The sequence below is a fragment of the Chenopodium album genome, chromosome 15 (assembly GCF_948465745.1).
Source record: "Chenopodium album chromosome 15, dcCheAlbu1.1, whole genome shotgun sequence".
NCBI lineage: Eukaryota > Viridiplantae > Streptophyta > Magnoliopsida > Caryophyllales > Amaranthaceae > Chenopodium > Chenopodium album.
Genome location: NC_137848.1, coordinates 10,446,724 through 10,471,739, shown reverse-complemented (window position 1 = coordinate 10,471,739; position 25,016 = coordinate 10,446,724). Strand labels below are relative to the sequence as shown.

Sequence of the window (25,016 nt, the reverse complement as noted above, 5' to 3'; positions counted from 1 at the left end):
GCTATTAGTTTAGGAAATAGGCTTACTAAAATGCGCGCGTGGGAGACTTTATAATATTAACAAAACCATAAAAACAATTTGGATATAATAATGATAGCAAAACCAAAAAAATAATACTTTTAATACAATTTTTTTAAGTAAAATGTAGAAGGAAATATTGAGTCTTTTTAAGAGAGGGATCACCACTTAAGAAAGATCACTTAATAAAATAAAAGAAATTAGCATAGAAAATAAGACTTAATAAATGGTAGAGAGAGAGAGAGGGGACCACTTAAGAAAGATCACTCAAGATGAAAGATCGCTTAAGAAAAAGGATCTTAGAAAATAAATATCACATAAGAAACTAAATATCACATAAGAAAATCAAGAGACCATTTAAAAAAGATTACTTAAGAAAATCAGGGCAATCAAGGAAATTGGCTTAGAGAAGAGAAGAGAAGAGAAGAGAAGAGAAGAGAGAGAGAGAGAGAGACCACTTAACAGTTTGGGATTTTGCTTTTCCTCCCTATGCAATATGTTATTCTGTAGCAGATGATGAATTTCTTTCTACGATGGTGTTGAATGTTCCAGCTGATATTTTGTACATTGAATATTGCAACATTAAAGTTTTGGTGGAAGAACGGCAAGTGTGAATTGGTGCAAGAATAGGATAGTGCTGATTTTATTAAACTTGATAGAATTAACACTTTTTGTATCTTAATCAAGTAAAATGACTTCTGTTTTAGTGTTTGTAGTGATAGGCAAAAGCTTCCTGGAGACAATAGTGGTTACTATAGCTTATTTTCGGATAGCTCTTTTCACCCATGCCCCCCCTAAATCGCTAGCATTTGAAGTCTTTTCAAAGGAAGTATTACGGTTTTGACCTCAATAAGGAAACTAGAATAGCGAAGAATTGCATTGGTGATTAATGTTATCTACAGCTTCCAATTGCGTATGTTAGTAATGTTACCTTCAAATCTTTAATAAAATCCATTAGTACAAGTTACCACTATGACATTACATGAGTACCATATATTCTCAATGCTTTGAATACAAGGTTCATCTTTACCTCCAAATTATTTGATACAACTTATAAAACCCTACAAAATAAGTTTTAACACAAATTACTAAATACTGTAATAAGGATTGATGTTTAACAGCGATGTTTAATAGCTTAGCCTATTCCCTATTCTTTCTTTTGATACGTTAATCATTGAAAAAATTATTACAATGTAGAATGATAAAGTTTAAATATACTGTCAGTGCTACTTGCACTAAGAAGTATTTAACTGGACTCATTTGATTAGTCTAGGTCGTAGGAGTAAGGATTGAATATCATTTTATACAAGGCTTGCATTGACCATCACTTTTCATTGAGAGAGATGAAATTCATCAAAATCAGTGCGTTCATCTAAACAATAAAAAAAACCCTATTAAATTAAATTAGTTATTAAATATTTTGATCTTTCAATATTAACGATGGTTTCTTTTATCTACAAAGTATTTTCTGTATCGATAGTAATCGTGTCATTCTAAATTAGATTTTTTTTTAGTAGAGAAGTTCAATAAAAGTCACTTGTATTTTTAAAACAAGTTTTGTTGGAAAAAAGGAAAAAAAAAAAAAAGGTAAACCGAATGTCATTTATTAGTTTTCCTCAAAAAAAAGTAATTTATTAGTCTAATCCAGATATTAATTTTCAATATTGACAGTAAGCCCTAAAATACAACCTACATTTTAATAATCAAATATCGAGTTCTTGATCTCCGCAAATGTTCAATATCTTTATAAATTCCTGACAATTTCAGAGCATTCGAACCTACCTATTGCAATTCGGATTAAAATTTAGCAATCCCAAGTACAAGTTTCTTTATAAGCGCCTTTTTTTTTACTCCATTTATGTTACAAATGAAGAAGCTTGTTTAGTTGCTTAAAAACAAATATGGCAGATTTGGAGGGGGGATTTGTGTTACTAATGATGGGAGTATATTAACTACAGCTCTATTTTTTTCAGAACCATAAGGCTGATCAATTGATTTGGGGTAGAATCCAAAAGGAAGACTTTAGGAAAATTAGAATTAGATCAATAAATAATCATTGTTTTTTGGCTTTGGTCGAAGAAAAAAGGAATGATGAGTCATTTTCATCTATTGATTTAGACTCCCTGCCAGGTATATCATTGAAACGGTGTGATTACTTAAAAGCACGTGCTCATTTGGATCTAACTCCATTTTTCACCATTACTGGAAGGGTAGCATATCCTTTGCCCAAAAAAGCTTATTGTGCTCACAATTTCTTTACGAGTGAATCAGTTGTGAGTCGGTATGAGAAAAAGAGAGAATCAAATGAGAATTGGTTATCGAAAAGTGTTTTGTCTTGATCCAGGTCTCGAGAACATTGAAAATACATTTGTTGCCAATAATATCCACCCCAGATTTGTCCCTCTTACAAGCTCATTCCTTTGGATGGGGAAGGGCAATAACGGGATGCCCCGCTTTTAAGATATCACCACCCGAGAATCATTTTGTAGCTATATTAGCGTATGCTAAGAAATCCATCCGACTTTAGACATTGGTCTAGTTCGTTTGAAGAATACAGAAAATGAACAGTTTCATGTAATTCAGTTGGATGAAAATGTTAAAATCAAAAGGGGTGAGGCAGTGGTTGGTCACGGACATTGCACCGATGTCCATTTTTCTACCACATATGGAAGGACATGCTATCCGTATCGTGGTAATCTTCCATTAGACGTAATTATAGAAAATTTTAACTTGACTCTTGCATCATCTGTGAGTGATAGGGATGAGTAAAGCCAATTGGAATAGCATGTCTTTAGAGTTGTCCCTGGATGTGTTGATGCGAATAATGTAGGGTTTAATGATCTTCACCCACATCTTCCTCTTATACAAGTGGACCATTTTGGTACTGTACCAGGCATGGACGAATCTAAGTTAAAAGTAATGGGTTCACTAGTGGAAAAAAGGCCATCTGTAACGGGCAAAAACTACCCATCCGTAACGGGCAACAGCCGTTATGTATGCAGTCGTTACGGATGGCCTTTATTATTTGTAACCCGTTACAAATAATGGATTATTAGTAACGGGCACCTGAAATGCCTGTTACAAATAATCCATTATTCGTAACGGGCAGTTTATTGCCTGTTACGAACAATGGGTTATTTGTAACGGGCATTTCAGGTACCCGTTACGAATAATCCATTATTTGTAACGGGCACATTGTTGTCAGCTACAAATAAGGACTTATTCTATTTAAATAAGTACTTATTTGTAACGGGCAACAAAAATGCCCGTGACAAATAAGTACTTATTTGTAAAGGGCAACACAACACAAATGCCCGTTACGAATAAGTTGTTATTTGTAACGAACATTTTTCCCGCCCGTTACAAATAATCTATAAATTATTTTTTTTTATTAAATTTCGACAACATTTATTTACACACACACACACACACATATATAGAACAAACATTCGTAGAAATTAATAAGATGTAATATAAAAATATAAGTAATACATTACAAATAAAAACTTGTATAAGTTTATCGAACACATACAACAACGCTAATAATATATTACATTGTTCTACCTAATAGTTATGTATTCAATAAATATTTAGATCTAAAGTATTGCGCCCATTGTTCTCGAACCACATTCAACTCGCCAACATCATAAGGGGCTTTTCTTGGACAAAATCCTTAAAAAAAAATAAAAAATAAATAATGAATGAGGTTACGAAATAAAAACAATCATTAGAATAAATGTTTTCTTTCCCATATTTCATATTTGTTAGTTTAAATGAACTATTACGAGAAGGGGGTGAATAATAGTAGGTTCCAATTAGGTAAACTTTTGCAGAATTTAAAGACAGAACATAAAAGGAACTTGGAGAACACGACAAGATTTTACTAGGAAATCTTCCAGGGCCCAACTGGAAGTAAAACCTCGACCCTTCTCGGAATTTTCAAACAAACTCGACTATAATAGGGCAACTCCTAGTTACAACCTATTAACACAGACCTTTCTCACAAGTTCCACCATGGACACTTGCTACCTGATAGGACCCTATCCTACCCAACCTAAGTCCCACTTAGGTTCACTCAGCACTCCCAAAGTGCCTACACTCGGCTTCCCACCTGAAGCTCACTCACTGTGCTTTCACAGCTACCACTCTAATTTTAGAGACTTTCAAACTTCTAGACGAATTTTAGAGACTTTCAAACTCCTTCACGAATTTTAGAGACTTTCAAACTCCTAGACTCATACGAATTTTAGAGAATTCAAACTCCTAAACTCAAACGTGAATTGTCAAGAATTCACAAAACACCCCAAAACCAATTACAACACAAAGACTCACTCTAATATATAAATTTAAAGCTACACATGCAACCCGAAATCAAAATGATAAAGCTTAAACCTTTTGGAAAACTTACTCTTAAGCACTAAGTGGTTTTCACGCTTAAAACTCTCACTTTACTTCGAAGTACTTATTCTTTATTTATAGAAGTTCCTCTACTGACAAAGTAGGGTTTTTGGAAAACTGATAAGCCAAACAGAAATTCGAACTTATCATTTCAAAACTGAAATTAAAACAGACTTAATCTCACGTTTTTGAAAACCTTTATCTAGTTATATTCGTTTTATAAAAAGATAAAGTTTTATGAAAAAGATAAACCAAGTAAACCAGATTTTAAAAGATAAAATCAAATAAAATACTTTTTCACAAACTTAAACTTGTTTTTTTACGAATTACTTAGTTTGACAAGATTTATCCGATTTCAAATAAGTCTCATGCATTCAACCAGATATATATATTTACATCAACCTAGAAAACAAACTTATCTTTAATACAACCTAAGTTATGAAGTTCATCCTATTCAGTTGATATCAAAAGCTTTACATTGGTCCTTGATTGTTAAGGTTATGTTCTAGCATTACACCGAAACCAAGTCGTTACAACCCGTTGATAAGTTCCTGTTAAGGAAATCCTTGTAGTTCCATCCAGCTATGTTCAGAGAACTTCTTTCTGGAACTCTTCTTCTGACTTTGCTTGTCATCTTGGATGCTATAAAGTTTCTCTGTTTCAGTTCCTACTTCAACTCCCAGAGAGTTTACTTGTCCTGCAAACATCATAACACTAGAAAATCCTTATTAGATGAAAGTTTGCTCAATTATAGACATCATCAGCAAAACCTCATAAGGGTCAACAATATTAAAGAAATACCACTCTATCTTTCCCATCTTTCATGTGTTGTTCCAAATTATAAAAATAAAACTCATAGCATCCATAATTAACTTATATTTTGGGTTCTATAAAGTGAAATCAATGAAATATGACTATTTACTCACTTTTGGGAGCATTTAGAGCCAAAAAAGACTTTAAAATTGCCTAAGGGACTTCTATCTTTCCCATCTTTCATGTGTTGTTCCAAATTATAAAAATAAAACTGATAACATCCATAATTAACTTATATTTTGGGTTCTATAAATTGAAATCAATGATATATGACCATTTACTCAATTTAGGGAGCATTTAGAGCCAAAAAAAGCTTCAAAATTGCCTAAGGGACTTCTATCTTTCCCATCTTTCATGTGTTGGTCCAAATTATAGAAATTAAACTCATAACATCCATAATTAACTTATATTTTGATTTCTTTAAATTGAAATCAATGAAATATGACCATTTACTCACTTTTGGGAGCATTAAGTACACGATGTAATTAATTTCTTAATTACATATGTACCCAGAGAACACATTAGGGAATGCTAACACGAAATTACCTTTACTATGGAAAACAAGCAACCATTTACATCCTAAGTGAGAATACAATTCCAAGAATAGTCCCAAACGGGGACTATTCAAGATTTACTGGTATCTAGGCATATGAAGATATATAGTGTTTGGAGGTAAGTAGAATTTGTGAAGTAAATTTGGAAATTTATGAATGATGTATCTACATTAATCAATGGTTAACTAATTGAATGACAACACCACCTACATGCATCAACTTCTTTGGTAATTAATTAATCATTAAATCATACAACGATGTCATCGGAAATTACCACCAGGTGCTAAAAAAAATTTGAGAAAAGAAACCAACAATAATTTCAATTCTAAATTAAAACCATTTAAATTTTCCTAAAAAATTTGTAAATTAAATTCAAAGTTCGATAGCTCTTTTGTAAACAAATTCAGACTTTTTTAAAAAATTTATATTCTTAACCTAATTTTTGCCCCAATTTGATTATTTGAATTGAAAAAAAAAATCGAATGTAAAATTACAAGGATTAATGGTACTTATTGGGTAAGTGTTATATATACATTTGAGAGAGATGCAAAGCACAAAGGGAAAAGACAGAAAACACTTGCCTTTACTCGATCAGTATCGAATAATGGCCTAGAAGTAACATCCCGATTCAGCAGCTGGGTCACAAAGTCAATGACAGACAATGGCTCAATGAAAGCAGTGGAAGATAAACAGCAAACCACATTAAAATATTTAGCATACAAGGAAGGAAACATAGCTGATTGATATAAATTAAAATACAGGCAATATCATGAAATTAACCTATATTCAAAGGTAGACCCATATGAGTTGGTCGGATACTCTGATAAAATCCACGCCAGCTTTCTAAACCCTCTCCTAGCGGCTGCCTCTGCCCTAGATGGGGAGAATAAAAAGAGCGACCTACTGGTGAATAACTACATATTTGAGATAACAACCATGTAAGTGCAAAAACATAAAGGTAACCAGATAAAACTGCACCAAAAAAAATGAAGCAAAACGAGAACAGGTATCTAGGCATATGAAGATATAATGCATAACAAATATTAACACATTCAAGATCAATCAACAAATCAGAGATATGTTCAAGCAAAATCAAAACAACAATTCAATTGAATTAAACTTAATGCAAACTACAACAAATTTCCATAAAATAGAAAAACAACAAAAATTGAGTAATAATTTCAATGAAATAAGAAATCATAACAAAGAAAAAACTCAGAGCAGTATAAATATAAATAATAAAATGGCAGAAAATTGGCTGAATAATCAATCATAATGTTATAAAAATGGCAGAAAATAAATAATTAAATGCAAATTTCATGACTTGAACAAAAATCAGAAACAAGTAAAAATCAAAAGAAATAACCTCTCAATGCAATGCACTAATTAAACAAAAAACAAGCTACAAATCAATTACTCATATCAAATTAACTGAAAAAACAGCAAATTCGAAACCCTAAATTAACTAAAAATCAAAATGGCAAAATTTGTGAAATGTATGAAATTGCATACCTGAGCACCGCTGGATTTACGATTCCTGGAAACAGGACTGCCATTGATTTCCAAATCCTGGCAACCAACTTTGCGAACCACCCATCTAACGGATCTTCGCTTCAATGGAGGGAGAAGGGAATTGTGCTTCAATGGAGAAGTTGCGAGGGAGAAGAAGGGAATTGCGAGAGAGAAGGAGGGAGTCTCGAGGAAGGAGAAAGGTGGGACAGACGGCGACGAGAGGGAGGACCGAGCTTCAATATTGGAGAGAGAAAAGGGAAATATTTTAAGAGAGAGTGAGTAGGGGGAAATAAAAACTTAGGGTTTACTTTGAAAACTTAGTTGTAACGGACACTCCCTGTTAGTTACAAATAATTGGGTCAAAATTTAGTTGACTTTTCTATTTGTATCGGGCAAAAGTTGTTAGTTACGAATAGTTGGTTATTTATAACGAGCAATATAATGCCCGTTACGTACAAAACTACTCATTCGTAATGGGCACTAATATGCCCATTACAAATACGTATTTTCCTGCTTAAGTCACAGCTTTTTTTGTAACGGACATTGATTTTGCTCGTTACAAATGATGTTATTGTAACGGGCAATCATATGCCCGTTACAAATAAGCTTTTTTCCACTAGTGGTTCAATTGACTTCAATTTTCTTTAACTAAAAATTATTTTGAAAAATATTTATATAATGAAGTTTATTTAGCATATAATTATTTAATATTAGAATAATAATATGTAAATTCATTGGAATGTTCGCCTTCAAAATAGGGATAGAGGGAGTATGTTCTAGAATTTAAAGCATATGTTTTAAATTTATATATATATATGTTTGTAACACAAATTTTAAATCTGCAAAATATAGATTCAAAATAAACGAAACAAAGTGTTAATTTCTACTGCGTATTAATGTCATTTTGAAAATTACTACCGTGAATTGAAAATCTTGTGAATTACTATCGTAAAAAATTTTAAAAATTTGATTTTACTACCAGACTTCACTTTAAACCATTTATGACGTCATCTTTTCTCATTAACCCACATTTAAACCTTGATTAGCCATTTAAATGCCCCTAAAAAAAAGGAAAAATAAAATCTCTCCTAACTCATGGTTACCCTAACTAACCTACCCCTCTTTCCTTTCTTTCTCTCTTAAACTCCACTTTGACCTTCGCTTTCACCTTCGACCTCCATTGAAGATCGCTTTACAAATTGGCGTCACGATCTTCTGCTCGGCAAAAAAAAAAAAAAAAAAAAAAAAAAAAAAAAAAAACCTTTACTTTGCAAAATTGATTAGAATTTCGAGCAATGAAGGAAAATGAAGGGATTACTAAAGGAGGATGATCGAAAAGGTAACAATTTATTATTTCACGCTAAAATTCATTGATAGTTTTATTCAAAGAAAAAAAAAACATATTATGCTTAGTTGATAGCTTAATTCAAAGAAAAATACAAGAGCCCTATGTTAATCATCCAAAATCTTAATTTATTAACCCCAAAATTCAAAAACCTTAAAATTCAAAACCCTAGAATTTGAAAACCCTAAAAGGCGAATTTATTAGAGGCAAATTACATGTTCCCCTGGCAAATTTTCCTAATTTATGAGTACAATCTCTAATTTGCTCCTCTGATTCGATCTCATTCTTTGACTTTGACATAATTCACGAATTGACTTGATTCTCGAACGAGGGTCGTCGAAGCTTGTTCTCGATCGAAGATTTGATGCAGAACTTTGACTTATGTTGATGTAGACCTTTGACTTGAATTCTTGATTGAGGGCCGCCAAAGCTTGATCTCGATCAATGACTATTTGATGTAGAGGACCGAACTTATGAGTGTTTGATGGTTTGAACACATTAAATGCTTATTGTTCTTCTTCTAGGGTTTGAAAGGATTTCTTTGGAGAAGTTTAAAGTATTTGATGAGAGGTTTAGAATATCTGAGAGGCTTTCTCTGTATTTTATATTCTACTTGTTTTCCTCTAGGTTTTCCTCTCTTCTCCAAATGAAGTAGAGAGCCTCTATTTATAGAGTGAGACACATTAGGGTTAGTTAGGGTTTGATATGTATTGGGCTTTTGACTTGGTAATCATGACTAATTTATAATAGCTTAACCAATTGTAATAGGTTTTCACTATTGAATAAATAATTTAATTAAAATAATTAAATGGGCTAATTTAATTTATTTCACCCAAAATAATTAAATTTATTTAATAGTCAACTAAACCTGAGTCAATACTTTGACATTTGACCCATATAACATCTTATATGGCACGCATATAAATTTTTCATGCCTACAATGTTTTTTTTAGCAATTTACTTGTAGTGGCATTATGCTATGTGAATTGTAACTTTTTAATGTTAATGTTATAATACTCGTGCTCAAACAAGCTCAAGTTTCTAATGGTGTGTAGTTGGTCCACACCCTTCCGGCCATTGAATGGAGTGGTGGATCTTCTACTTAAGTTACTTTTACGGTGTGTTTGGATAAAGAAACGGGAAAGAAAAGAAGGGGAGGGGGTGAAGGGGAGGGAAGAGAAAGGGAGGGGAGGGAAGAAAGATGAGTTTTCCTTCCAAATATCTCTATCGTTAGAGAGATCAATTTCTCACAATTTAATCCCTCCATTTCTCTTCCCTCCAATTCCCCTCCTTCCTCATTTCTTATCCAAATGAAAGATAGTTCATCCCTTCATTTCTCTTCCCTTCCTTTCCCTCCATTTCCTTCAATCCAAACAAAGTGTTAGTGATGAGGATAACTTGTAGTTGTAAAAGGCTAATTGGAGATACGCTGCTTCTATCCTTGGTGATGATAAACAATTCTTTACTTTGAAGTGCATTGTAGATTATGGGAGTGAAGGTGAATAGGAATTGCATCTTCTAAGTATATGAATGCATGAAAGAATATGCTTCAGTTATACCATAAACATTATACATGTACATTTGATATTCTTTTGGCAAGTAAACAATGTAATGTGTAGAGAAATTTTGTAGAATATGAACCTTAAATCTATAAAGCCAAAATTCTGCATATCGAATTCGAGCTGAAACATTATCAGATTTGTATACAAGAACCAAACAGTTAAGTAGTTAACCACTAACACTTTCTTCTATTGTAGATGTTATGAGTCATTGAGAATAAAATATTTCTTTCCTACACTTTGGAGCTATCTACACTAACGCTTTGTTTGGATAGGAAACAAGAAAGGAAAGGAAGGGGAGGGATAGAAGAGGAAGGGAAGAGAGAAGAAAGGGAGGGAGAGGTCCATTTTCCCTCCGAATCTCTCCAAATTTGGAGGGATTATGCTTTTTAAAGAGAGAGGGAAAATGGATCCCTCCCTCTCCTTTCCCTTCCTTTTCCCAATCCTTTACCCAAACAAGATAGTTTGTCACACTCTCTTTCTCTTCCTTTCTTTTTCTTCCATTTCCTTCTATCCAAACAAGGTGTAAATGAACGGTATTTCCATGTTGATGTATTCATCCTATTGAGACCATCCCAATGGACGTATCCAATCTCTTAGGTAATTCTTCATTACTATCGTCCTCAAGTAGTTCATCCATGACCGACCTAGAAAGGTGAAAGTTCTCTTGCGATAGAGATCTAGGGCGACCTTGATTGTGTAGCTTTGGAGAGAGGAATTTTGTATTCTGGTTAGGGTCCTCTCTACTCAGTGATCATATTTCACTGTCCAGGAATAAATTTCCGAGCTAAGATGTGACAGCTGTGAAAGATGGTTGCTGCATTCCTAAAGATGAAGTCTATGTTGTGAAAGAGTTGGAGCTCACTCTGATAGCTACAACATGATGCATCTCTGGACTTGATGTGTTCTCCGATGTCAGATCTCTAGCTAAGAATCTGTCTCCAATTACTGCTTCAAAACAAAAGCCATACTAACCATTAGTTCTTCCCCTTAATTATATCTTTTTATATGCACATGTATATGTATTGCATTGATGTCAGTGTTATTTAGATGAAATACTACAAGAGGGGGGTGAATTGTAGTATGGAGCTTGCTAGCCACTTTTCGCGGAATTAAAAGAAACTTAATGCAATAGAGAAATAGTGCAAGAGAGATTTTACGAGGAAAACTTCCTAGGCTAAATAGGAAGTAAAAAACCTCGACCCAAGTGATTTTGACTTAAAACATTCCACTAAAATAGGCTAACGACTCTGTTACAACCTATGAGGAACTTGAGATTCTACCGAGTTCCTCAACGAACTCATATCCCCAACAACCATTCCCTCTCATAGTTTCAGCTCAAAATCTTCCCTCAAAGACCTCTCTTCTCACTCAAGACTTCACTCAAAGCCTTACTCTTTCTCTTTCTCTCAAGCTTCACTCAAAGCTTTCTCTACATACAAAGAACTCACTTAAGTTCTCACCCCAATACAAGAGTTCACTCAAACCCTCATAAATTCCCCATTACAAGAGTTCACTCAAACCCTTAAACAACTCTCAAATACATATAAAAGATATAGTTTATAAAACTAATATGTTGGACACTTTGAGATATGTAAGGAACTTGAAACTTGGACGAACTGGCTCACCAACGTGGAGAGAAAATATATATTTTTTTTCTACTGCTCTACCACTTGGGACAAACTCCATTATGGATTGACTCACTTAAGCCAGACCGTTTGGAATGAATGAGAACATCTCTTTTTATAGGCTTCAAAGACATACCCATTCACCCCAACCATAATAGTAGTGCTTCCTTGAACATAAGAAGTAATGGAAGACATGGATTGGAGTCAAAAACATGTTCTCCATGATCACCTTATTTTTCTCCAGTAAAAAGTTGTTTCAAATTAAACGTGAAAAGTAATTTTTATTTTGCCAAAAACTTAATAAATAAAAATAGAAATTACAAGATAATAAAATACTAACCAAATTAGATTTTTATCAATTAAAAACTGATTCGGATTTTATTCATTAAGAATAAATATTTTATAAAAATATTTTATCCTAAAATAACTATTCTATTTAATTTGAAATATTAAACCAATTAGAGATTAGATAGGAAACAACCTAAAACAAATCCCTAAAATATAGGAGAAAATAAAGAGAATAAAATATCATTTTGACTAAAAAGAAAATCAGATTTTATTTTAAAAACTTATCTTTTATAAAATAAAATCTATTTAAAATAAATTATACCAAGTCAAAACTAATTACCTAGAAAGTAGGCAAAGATAATGCAATGACTACCAACATGGAAAACTGACTTCTAGTGCTGTGTAAACTCGTGTTTCTCTTACACACGAATTTTAGACTGTCCCGTAAGAAACTGGCTAGTCAACAACAATTCCTTCCAAACTGTCAGTTCCTTCGAGACTGAAGTTCCAATTTAGTTCCATACGCATGTTCCAAACAATTTCTCGTGTCCAACATACTTACATGATTCCTAGAAAAATATACTCCTATTTTTCTGTCTTGAATCTTCTACTCCAAAATTTCTGTTCCTTCAAAGGAACTTCTCTTCTCTTGTCCCCACTTAGTAATTGTTGCTTATTCCTTGCAAAGAACTACTTCTCATTCTTCTTAGGAGCTGCATATAAAGTCTAACAATATGTTTAGACTTCTTCTCTATATGTTCCCCTCAAAAACTCAAGCACGATCCATACATTGTATGTTGGGAACCATCTTCAATAATGATCTAACCTGTACTCAATCATCTTCCTGCTTCATGACTTGTTCATGCACATCTCAATACACATATTAGTTAGATAATCATCATTTGTTCACAATCATCAAAACCTCACAACAGTCAGGTTTGTAAAGCATTCATCAGAAAGCATTCATCAGAGCTTAGGGCTTAGGATGGTATGGTAACGTAAGAGGCACTAGGCAGTGAAACTGTGAAACTGCACTCGAAATCACCAAAACTGTAATACATTATATATGCATATGAAAATGATATGTTTTCCAGCTTTTATGCGAGTATTTTGTTTGTTTCAATTTAGAATTATAAAGTAACATAATATCAAATCATCCAAATAGATCTTACTTAAACGAATTGCCCATTTTCATCCAAACTCTATCTTACTTCAATTTTATTAGCTCTATAGTCCCTAAATTATTCAAGGTTTTTCGTTGAAATTAGCAGACAAAGAGCTCCATTATCACAATTTATATTGTTTGTTGAATCTAATTATTTGCTGTATAATTTTATACCATGTTATATTGGTATATTTCAGCCTGTAGAAAATTCAAATATGATCACTCGAAATTCCACTGTTCATTTCAACCATCATACATAAATCATTCTATTGCATCCAAAATGGATTTTTGCCATTTTATCTATTAACTATTACTAAAATAAAACATTGTTGACATTATCATCCCTTAAATTATCCTACGTGTCATTCTCACATTAAAAAATTTCCCTCCATATCTATTGATGATGTCATAATTGTCATTATTATTTTAATTTTTTTTTTAACAATTATTATTTAATCTACACTATACATTTTTGAATAAAAAATAATTGCCGCTCATTTTTACACAAATGATAAAATTATTTTTATATGCATGATAACAAAATTATTTCATATGCATAATAATAAAATTATTTAAATGGTGCAACACACGAGTCTAATCTAGTTTAAATTACTATGTGAATGTGAATTACCATGGGGAATATGTGCCGTGACATGTGGTAATATGTTGTGACATATAAGATTCAACGTGTCACGTTGCACTGCTAGTTGTCTGGTTTTGCAGATTTGTAATTTAATCATAATTTTTTATTTCAAACATAGAATAAGTTAAAAAAAAATTATAAGTAGTATTATCATTGGAATTCTAGAAATCTACTTTTCAATCCAATTAGGATCAAGACAATATCATTTGCAAAATTAAAAAATATGGCCGAAATAGTTCAAGGGTGTCGATTTGGACTTAGATAAGTATTTCGCTCATATCTTATTAATTATAAATCGTAAATGGGATTATGATATATCATTTGAAAATTTATTTCAAGGGCTATCCATCCATATAAGATTTGCATAAAACTTCAAGGCTCACATACTAGATTAGCTCGGTTTCAAGCTACACTTATGAGAATAGAAAATTGGGTTAAAGTTTATAAATTTTAGGCTATTAAGAAGGCCAAATTGGTTTAGAAAATAAAAATGGGATGGGACAAGAGGATAGTTGAAATAATTCTCGAATTTATTACGTAATCCAGACCAAAATTAGACAGTAAAGTTGATTAATCATCGAGTTTTTTTTGGCGTTTATAGTATGCCATTAGAGCTAACAAACACAAGGAGCCCTCAAGAAGTCAAGAACGGAAAAAAATTACTCTATGTTTCAGTGTGGATTTCAATTCATAATACAGAAGTATCAAATTAGATAGGTATAAGAACAATTATCATAAAAAAAAAAAAAAAAAAAAAAAAAAAAAAAAAAAAAAAAAAAAAAAAAAAAAATCATCAACCTAGAAGCACGTCAAAGATCATTATAAGTAGAAAATATTCATCAAGATTGAGCTGACGAACTCGTTCATTTGGCAACAAAGGATCAAAATTTTCACTAAAGCAATAAATGATTTGACAACATCTAGCTTCCTGTCACCCATTTTAACTAGCAGCAGATCTGAGCTTCCCCCGAAGAAATTGCAGGATGTGTTCACGTTTCCAGTTGTCAATTCTACATCCAAAAAGATTAACATATGATTACAAGTTTAGGACATTACATATGGCTCAAAAGATAAAATGAAAAAAAAAAAAAAAAAGCCAACTAGTTTGCTGTTCAGGCATCATGATACAGTGTGTGTTAAAAAAAGTAAACAACTGGCCTAGGAAAGTCCAAAGATTATGCTGATTAAGGGAGCTGAAAATCCAGAGAAATGGAACATTACTAACCTAATTGTTTCAGCATGTTCACCATTGTCATCTAGCATAATCATCTTCGGTGGCGAGTTAAAAGAATATTGAACTTTGACCGAAGGAAACTTGTCGTTCTCTTCTTCTATAAAGCCAACAATCTCAGGATAGAAGACCAGTTTCCTCATGCAGACCTCCAACAGTGCACCAGCATAGGTAATCTGTAACGGTTGTTATTCTTAAAAAAGTTAATAACCTGATAGCAGTAATTATTTCTAATTGTCAAAAACACAATTACTTTAGTTTGATTGTGACAAAGACAGAGGTGAAGATTTCATCTCTTTTCTCAATTTTAGCAACACTCTAGTGAAATAGAGATGCAGGACAAGAAAACAAAGGGTACAAAACTACAAAATATAATAGCCCAAAACGTTAAGGGATGTATCATGAAAACTAAATATTCTTCCGTGAGTAGAGGTTTTCTCTAGGACATAGTAATCAGAGTCCACTAAATTATGCATAACAAAGTCACAAATATACAGCTTGAGGTACAATTATGGCGCTAAATTTCAAATTATTGGCGTTCTTGATCAAGCAAACACAAACTCTCAAGTATTCAAGTTCGGATCCATAATATCATGGGACAATTTAGAATCTTGAATATTAAGTTGGAAGTTCAAGATAACTTCATTAAGAGTAAATACCTTGCTCATTGAATCATCAGAATCCTCCACACAGCAATTTAAGCAGTCAGATACCAGTTCTGAAACACAAGTCATAAGCACCAACATTATATAAATAGGTTCTTGATGCCAAATACTCATATTAAGCACTGTACAAGTACAAAAAAAAAGGTAAGATAAATCTAAGGGGGTGGGGTTTTAGGGAGAGTAAGGCATCTCATAGCAGGGAGTGCATATTATCTTCGGCAGCCAATGTCTGGCCATGCAGAACTTAAATTCTTTCATATTCAGCCTCTCTTTGAACTGATTAAAGGTAAGGACTTAGCTTCATTTTTCACATTACAAACAAAGGAAACAAATCTTAAAGTTCTTCGTAACAAAAACATTATTGCTCTTTTAAATAAAATAAAACAGAGATCAATAAGTATTCTCTTGAATAGTGCTTAGTTTCCAAGCTCCCCTCAGAAACCAAATGCCTCTAGCCTCTTCCAATTACAAGATCTGCCTGTTTGATTCCATAATCTCAACTAGACATTTCACTTTTCTGCAAATGAAAGCATAGAGATACAAGGACTCCAAGCTCCATTTAACACTTTAGTTTTGCAAAAACCCTGATATTTGAAAGATGACTAGGCTGATATATACATGGTTCTTGTTTCATAGAACTATGACTATTGACTACAATGCAGGAAAAATTAATGAGAGGTTAACGATGTTATATATCTTGCTTTAGCCATGTGTTATGGAATATTGGTAGCACAATGTTAAAACTACCAAAACGTTCCCAGCTCAACTACGCTACTGTCCAATGTCCATAGCTTAGGTTAGAATCACTACCAAAGTGCCAAGTGCCAATGCACAAATCCACACAAAGATTTCCTATATCTGACATCAATTTATGTGGCGGATACCCATAGTTTTGGCAAACATTCTCAGTGGATTCCCCATTCACGGTGACAAAATTTTAATGCAAAGATTGGATATCTTGTACCAATGAGTCTAAAATATAAACCACTCTCCTGTACCTCCCAGCTAACCGGATTTTACACGACAGTGTGGCAAACTGTGGATGGAGAGTACAAAATGGATGTCTTCATACTTAGGCCTATCGAGCTAGGTAAGTTGCTGCTTTCCATGACAAGTCCAAATTTAACCATAGGATAGGCTTACAAAATTCCAACAGATATCAAATAATTAACTCAATAGTAAAGGGCTAAATCCACATAATCTCCATTAAATACTCTCCTATTCTCTAATTTTTTCAAGCAAAAGATGATAGCAGAAGGTAGGCAATGAAACCACAGATAAAATGATAAATACACCAAATATATTAAATCTTGAAAATTAACTCCTATTCTCTAATTTTCAAGCAAAGGAAGATAGCAGAAGGTAGGCAATGAGACCACAGATAAAATGATAAATACACCAAATATTTTAAATCTTGAATATTTAATTTTTTATCAACAGCCCATCAATGTATATTATTCACTAGCTACCTTTGCAGCATCTCACGCTATAATTCCCAATCGCCAAAACTATTACGGCCTGTTTGGTAAGTGATAATCAACGGTGTAATATAATTGAATTTGTATATAATTAATAATTTAATAAAGGGAAAAAAAATTAATGTCTATTATCATCATGGCAATGCTATTTCACCCCAAATTATTTACAAATTGTCATTTCCATCCATTATCATTTGAAGGGTGATATAGGGAGGTAATGTACATTTACGAAAATAAATACAAGTTTGGATTACTACAGACATTAGGGTGTTACTTTGCTTGCCCAATTACACTAAAATATATCCCAATTACCACTGTGTATAAATGGCTACCAAATGGGCTATTTAGATCAACTCATTGAACACAATTTCAGGCTCATCTCTTATTAACTCTTTTACCTAAAACTAACAACTCTTACTCGATCACCACGGTCTCTCCGTATAAAAGCGAGCCACCCATTCAAATTCAATTCATTCGATTCAAGCTTTCACCTAACCAACACATGAACAGTCTACAATCACTAACACCTATCAAAACTCGGCATACACCAATCAAGCTAATAATTAATACAAATCATACTTGCATATATCAACGCTTGCCAGTTCTCACTCAATCCCAACCATTCTCATGTATTAGAATCAAGGGAACTCATATGGCAACCAATAATTAAGCTAATTATACCAAATTCTTCAATCAATTAATTCTAATTTATGTATTATAACACTCATATTGATGCAATCTGCAATCCTAATCAATTCAAAACCCGCAAAAGTAACCCAGAATTGAAAATATTAAAAAGGGTAAAAACCCTAATCAATCAAATTAACGAAATAATCAAATAATACGTATCAAATTCAGAGAAGAGAATGAAAAATTGAGAAAGGAAGGAGACCTTGGTCTTTGACATACTCTGACAAAGTTTTGCAATCGGAGCAGAGAGAAAGACCAGTGAATCCCAAATTCTCGCATTCTTTCGAGCTCAGTTGTTGTCCATGAGAGATTGCCGCCATTGTTAAGATCAAGGTCGCATAGATCATCAATCCCATCTTCATCTCTCTCCTTAGTTGAGGTTGAATTTCTGAATCGATAACACAGAAATGGAGTGATGCTGTTTTGTATTGATCAATTTGACTGAAGCAAAATACAGCATAAGCTTCAATGTGGATAGGTGTTAATTCGGTTCATTGTGTGTCGCATGGGGCGAGTCTAGTTGAGTTGAGTCTAGTATGGTCTAGTCGTGCTAAATTACAATGTTCATATATGTCGAACTTAGGATCCACTACTTACATGGTACGGAGTACTAGGTAATTAGGTTGGATCTGTAAATTTGGTTGCACCAATTTTTTTTACACCACTTACGAAGTGATTATTTTCGATATATGTAAACAAGATTTGATCTCATGTCTTGAGTATCACCCTTCAAAATTTTAACAAGATTTTAACCAAATAATCTAGTTGATTATTCACAAAACAACATAATAATGGGTTGTATGCTCCATAGGTACTAATCGTACTATTTAGGTAAATTAATTTTATAGTGATCAAATTAGATTTAGTTTTCTACAAGTATCCATAGTTCCATACTATAGGGCTAATGGGCTATAGGCAGCCATCATGGTATGGATCAACCAACTCTTAAACACTACTCATTTGATTCTTAATTCATCCATTTGTTTTGTTAACTAACTTGAAACAGCTTCAATCTGGAGTAACTTGGAGAAGTAAAAATTGTGTTTGAAGAGATATATAAAAATAAATAAATAAATAAAAAAGTGTTGTATAGTACTTTCTTTATTTTTAAAGTTTACCCCGTCGTTTATTAAAGAGTTGTATTAAGTGAGTAGGTATATAATTGTTTTTTTAGTATGCGGGGTGTAACAGTAAACAAAATAAAAGAGAAATTGGACTATCTTATAAGGACTAAAATCTAATGTTGTGATTTATTTGGTGATGAAATTATTGAATGATTAAAATGATGAAGATAGTTTGGTGTAATATTTGACCTGGACCTTCCAACAACTGAAGCTTCCTATTCGCTTGGCATATCTGTTTGTTGGTTCCCTATACACATCTTGATTGTGACTAGCTAGCTTCACATTTCATCATATTTATTTGGGTACAAAATTTCACACAATTACAAAAACGTGCACAAACAATATTTACCACATACAGCTACTTTGTATGATATTGATAATTTGAGACATTACATGTCATATACAAGTACAAGTTTAAAGTATTATTTGTACTTCATTTGCTCTTAAAATCTTCTTTCAATTTTTTAAACTTAAGTCAAAAGTTGTACTTGTATGTCTTTATAGTTTTGTAGTTTGTTCCATACATTATTTTTAAGTAAAAGTTTTTAAAAAGACTTACAACATTTAACATGTCTATTATACACTCGGATGTATCTACAAAAGAAGAAACATTAAAGAAAAGATTACTCAATTAATAGATGAACAATAGCGAAAGGAGTACAAATATTGTCTCGATTAGTGTACGTAATTATGTTTTCTAGCCAGGCAATCCGGTTGTATGTAAGAATTTGTTACATTATGCGGATATAGAATAATATTTTACATTAAATGGGATGGATATTGTTATGATATCATCATAAGCTTTAAAGTCTAAAAAAAACTCAAATAAATATGAATTACGCAAACACAAGAGGATACTAATTAGGACGGTGAGAGGTAGTAATACGAGTAGAAAGAACTGCAAATTCTACATACATAACACATATTGTAAATTCAAAATAAAATCTTCTCCGCCACCAATTTATTGTGAATTATTAAAAGTTTTACTTTAAAATTCTTTGATTATTATGATATAATTGTCTCATAAGGATCGATATGAATTATGGATACAAATTAAAGAATGGAAAGAATGCTCTATCTTGGAGACAGTATTTGTAATTCACCTACAGTCGCATCATAAAATTACTACAAAGACAGTACAAAGTAGATGGATAATGTATATGAACAAACAAATTGGCAACATAACACATATATTGCGTAAATCCTAATCCCCTTCTACCATGAAAAAATCTACATCATTTACCACAAAATCTTCCACGTGGTCAATAAGAATTGGCTTTGATCATAACATAATACAAAATCCTCCAATTACATACTATACTACTTTAATCAATCAACCATATAATATAATCAAAATTCACATTCTATTATAATGTCACATTCATATTCTAGCTCTCTTACCCATCTTTTAATTTAATTTCCACTCCAAGTTTCTCCAACCCCCTTAATTTTTTTTATCACAAACTTCCTACCTTTCTTTCCTTTATTTAAACCCTACTTTTTTCTTTAAATATATACCATCTTTAATCAACTCAAAAAAAAAAAAAAAAAACGCAAACACAAATAATTTTCATTCCCTATCTTTTTATTTTCTTCTTTTTTGCATGCAAAAAATGAAGAACAACAATAACACAAACAACACAAAACTTATTCTCTTACACCCTTACATTCTTAAACAAGGTAGCTCAAATAGGTTATGGTTCTTAGCCGTTATTTCAATTTTCACCCTTATTTTTCTCCTCACCCTTATATACACCCGTGACTCATTCTCGGCCTACTCGAGCTCGACTCCCTCCACAACCGCGGTTACTAGTGGTGTTGCGGCTTCTAACGATGTGGGGCACACGACTTCCTTGTACCCTCTACCTAAGAATATTGTGAGTACTCTTCTACATTACTCTTCTAGAGCTAACACAACGGAGAAGATGGATATTTCTGATACAAAATCGATTTCGGATGTGTTACGTCGGTGTCCTTCTCCTTGCAACTTTCTTGTTTTTGGTCTTACGCATGAAACTTTGTTATGGCGGTCTCTTAACAACCATGGTAGAACGGTTTTCATTGATGAGAACAGGTAACGTAATAAGTTTAATGAATTCAAATGGACTCTTTCATACATTCTCTTTTTTAATTTTATATTATCGAGTTTCCATTACTTAATTAATTGTAAACTTAGGTTTATACAATTAGTTAATTGTATATCTTCATTGAACCATATATACATTAGCTCACGCTAGATGGGAGTTTGACCACATACAATTTTAATAAAAAGTTTTTATCCTAAAACCAACTGGTGATCATATGAGGGATACCCTAGGCTTAATAGTTTAATTATACGTTTGTCATCCATTCAGATGTGAGACAAATGTCTTCTCATTTTGCATGCATGTTAGTTATTTTTCTAACAGTTTACCTCTTAATAAATAGAAAATGAGCTAAGTATATGCTTAGGTTTATACGGAGTATAATTTATCAGCCTCTTACATGTTTCCTTAGCTAGGCCGTTATAGCATTGTACTCATGTTATGACGTAGGATAGCGCTCAAATAAATCATGCCACTACTATATGCTAAAATTGAACTTCTCATCAATATATACTCACAAAGTATACATGTGGCACATTATTTGATCCATAAATTCCATAATATAACATGCATGCTTGCACATATGTAAAATACTAAATGTTGTAACTTCTTGTCTAACACTAAAATTTAAATATGAAAATAAAGAGGGTGAAAATACAATGTTATTTGTTTTGCCGCTTAAATTACGTTCTTATATGATAGAATTGACTAGTGTGATTTAAAATATCTATTTAAAATTGTCAAAAATAATACAAATTTTGAGCAATCCGCCAAAAATAAGTCAAATTTTTAATTATTTTTCAATAATACAAACTTTGAGGGTATCCACTTTAAAGAAGTTAAAACCGATTAGTTACCTCATGAACAGGTTATTTGGAACACGTGACATTGTATTATTTTTATAAAACTATTAAACAACTTTATAAGATAAATAAAAAAATTAACCGGCTAAATAAGTCGTTGGTAAAATAACTTGTTTAAAGTAGATATCCCTCAAAGTTTGTATTATTTAGAAATAATTAAAAGACTGACTTATTTTTAGCGGACCGCTCAAAGTTTGTATTATTTTTGACAATTTTTCCTAAATATTACATCATGTATTTTTATAGCAAAACCCAACCACTAAAAGTTAACAATATATGTATTCCACAATTAGCTATATAAAGTGCTTTTTTGTTGTCTCAATTGAATGAAATTAGGCAAATATATAGTAGCATGTTTTGATATATTTATTTTATTATATAAACGGCACAAATAAATCACACAAATTAAGCTAGCTAGGTTACATCTAAATTAGTAAGTTTTGGCAGGTATTATGCAGCATATATGGAAGAAAAACACCCTGAAATTGAAGCATACGACGCACAATACACAACAAAGCTAAGCGAGTACAAAGAATTAATATCCTCCGTAAAAGAGCAAGCTCACAATGAGTGTAAACCAGTACAAAACTTGCTCTTTTCTGAGTGCAAACTAGGCATCAATGACTTGCCAAACCAAATTTACGACATCGATTGGGATGTCATTCTCATCGACGGTCCAAGAGGTCATTGGCACTCGGCCCCGGGGAGGATGTCAACTATCTACACCTCTAGTGTGTTAGCAAGAAACAAGAAGGCCTCGGCGAAGAGTGGGAAGACACATGTTTTTGTACATGACTATAACTTAGACCCTCAAAGAGTTTCAAGTGAGGAGTTTTTGTGCAAGGAAAATTTGGTGGAAAATAATGGGATGCTTGCTCATTTTGTGTTAGAGAGGATGGATGAGAATTGCTTTGAGTTTTGCCATTATAAGAAGAAATCTTCTTAGGTTTATTTTATGAGACTCATAAATTGGTGGGTTGAATTGTTTTTCTTTATTGAACATGTAAATCATGGAAGTGTAGTGAAAATGTATGGTTTGATCATGCAATTTGGCCCTATGGTATAGGTAAATGTTTGTTCTTATTTATGAACAATTTTCCCCTAAAGAAAGGGCTTGTAAAATAAATTTTCGAGTCTTAATATGTATATACATCGAACAATTCAAGTTTCTGATGTATCAAACGGTTATTATTGTGTTTTTTTTTATATTTATTTATGTTAATTTTAATTAAGTCAAAAATGCGTTATTTTTGGTTGATCATCATCTATATGAAGGTACAAAGGCAACAAATGAGGTTTGATCTCAAGTAAGTTGAATAAATTGAAATAGAGTATTACAAACCACATATTAAATTAGAGATGTGACCTAATATACTTTTTTTTTTTTTAGAGTCAGAAGAATGAGTGATAAGAATCAATCCCAAAATCACCTAGAATCAGGAGAGAGCTCAAACCACCCGAGCTATCCCTCACTCTCATTTTGGAGTTAATTGTACATGATAATTCTTTGAGCCTAATTAGAGATAGGTCTACAACAATTAGTACGGAGTACTTCACATAATCATCTATATTTATCCTTTTTCATAAATGTTAAAATTACTTCTTGGGTTTTTTTTTTTTTTTTTTTTTTTTTTGTGTAAGGTATTAAGAGCAACTCCAATGGTTGTAGCTAGGGACTTGCTTGCAATTACAATAATTCCCTAGCTATTAGCTTGACCATTGGAGCTAGAAAACTCAATTAGCTTGGCTAAGCAAATTAGCTTTGCCAAGCTAATTTGCTTGGGAATTAAACTTGCCAAAATGAAAATGCTCATTGCACCAATTAAGCTCTTTCTATGTATTTTCTATCCAACAACTACTACTAAGCTAATAGCTAGCTATTGGAGCAAAAAGTAGCTAAAATAATAATTAGCTTAAAAGCTTATGTGGCATGACAAGCTAATTGTCAAATTAGCTTGCCATTGAAGTTGCTCTAATGGGGTAGTTTCACCAAATATGCTAGCCTAATGGCTAATACATTAGTATTGGTAAAAAGTAGCCATGTCAACAAAGCATAAACTTTCATCATTATTAGCAGTTAAGTTGTCATAATTAAGTCAAAAAGAGGATAGTAAAGTTTTTTTTTTTTTAAATAAAAAAAAAAAAAAAAAGAATAAACCCAATAGTTATTAGAAATTTCAGTTATCAACAATTAATTTGATCAGACAAATTCCAAATACGGAAATTGTGGAAATGAATGTTTTGGTGTGACGGCAAAGTAAAGAAATCCAACTTAGATGTGAACTGGAGACCAGCAAACCTTGACTTAACTCTCAGTAGTTGCAAGGTCCTCCTCACTTCATTTTCCATCCAATTTAAGTTACCTACCATTAATTTTAACAAAAGTTTTCTAATTTTTTTTTTTTAAATGAAGTATTTTAGTGAGGAAAAAAAAACACTTTATTATATACTTTAGATGGTATTTGTCACATACTAATGGAAAACAACAAAACATGTAAACAAAGACTAATAGTGGTCTAGCCAATCTTATCACAATACAAACTTTTTTAAACTTCTACTCAACTCAAACGACCCTTGAATAATGGATTGGAGAGTATAAAAAATTGTTCGACGCCCTTATTTGCCAATCAATTTGCAGCCTTATTACCTCCCTCGTATAATTTAAAGAATAGGCTAAACACTAAGCTAGTATGCTACATATATCCTTACCTTGTAATAAAAAAAAATCTAATCATCACAAAGAATACTACTCCCTTCGTTTCATATTGCTCTTCCTACTTTGAAAAATTACGGAGTATGTATTTACAAAAAGATTCTAGTAAGAAGAACAATGTAAAACGGAGGGAGTGATGCATACTCGAGGTATACGGAATGGAAGAGGGGACATAAAGAAACACTTCCTTTCACTCTAAGTCTGTGAGTAATATTTATATAGATTTGCCCATACGAGCTTAAATT

The 25,016-nt window shown here is 32.3% G+C and overlaps 2 protein-coding genes across 2 annotated transcripts; one reads left to right on the top strand and one right to left on the bottom strand.

Annotated features, from left to right (window-relative positions):
• Positions 1–14,559: 14,559 nt before the first annotated feature.
• On the bottom strand, positions 14,560–18,439 carry LOC145581877 (uncharacterized). Its single transcript, XM_081638908.1, has 4 exons — positions 18,190–18,439; positions 15,814–15,872; positions 15,149–15,330; positions 14,560–14,933 (listed from the first exon to the last, which is right to left on the bottom strand). Exons 1-4 carry the CDS (start codon positions 18,347–18,349, stop codon positions 14,864–14,866), a joined length of 471 nt encoding a protein of 156 aa, XP_081495034.1. The 5' UTR covers positions 18,350–18,439; the 3' UTR covers positions 14,560–14,863.
• A 2,230-nt stretch (positions 18,440–20,669) lies between these two features.
• LOC145581876 (protein IRX15-LIKE-like) lies at positions 20,670–23,256 on the top strand. Its single transcript, XM_081638907.1, has 2 exons — positions 20,670–21,185; positions 22,506–23,256. The coding sequence occupies exons 1-2, from the start codon at positions 20,716–20,718 to the stop codon at positions 23,002–23,004; spliced, it is 969 nt and encodes a 322-aa protein (XP_081495033.1). The 5' UTR covers positions 20,670–20,715; the 3' UTR covers positions 23,005–23,256.
• The last annotated feature ends 1,760 nt before the right edge of the window (positions 23,257–25,016 follow it).

Coding starts and splice junctions, on each gene's coding strand:
- LOC145581877 (XM_081638908.1), bottom strand. CDS start 18,349: ATGAAGATGGGATTGATGATCTATGCGACCTTGATCTTAACAATGGCG. Junction 15,331..15,813: donor CTGATGATTCAATGAGCAAG/GTATTTACTCTT, acceptor CAACCGTTACAG/ATTACCTATGCTGGTGCACT. Junction 14,934..15,148: donor GAACATGCTGAAACAATTAG/GTTAGTAATGTT, acceptor TTTTGGATGTAG/AATTGACAACTGGAAACGTG.
- LOC145581876 (XM_081638907.1), top strand. CDS start 20,716: ATGCAAAAAATGAAGAACAACAATAACACAAACAACACAAAACTTATT. Junction 21,186..22,505: donor GTTTTCATTGATGAGAACAG/GTAACGTAATAA, acceptor AAGTTTTGGCAG/GTATTATGCAGCATATATGG.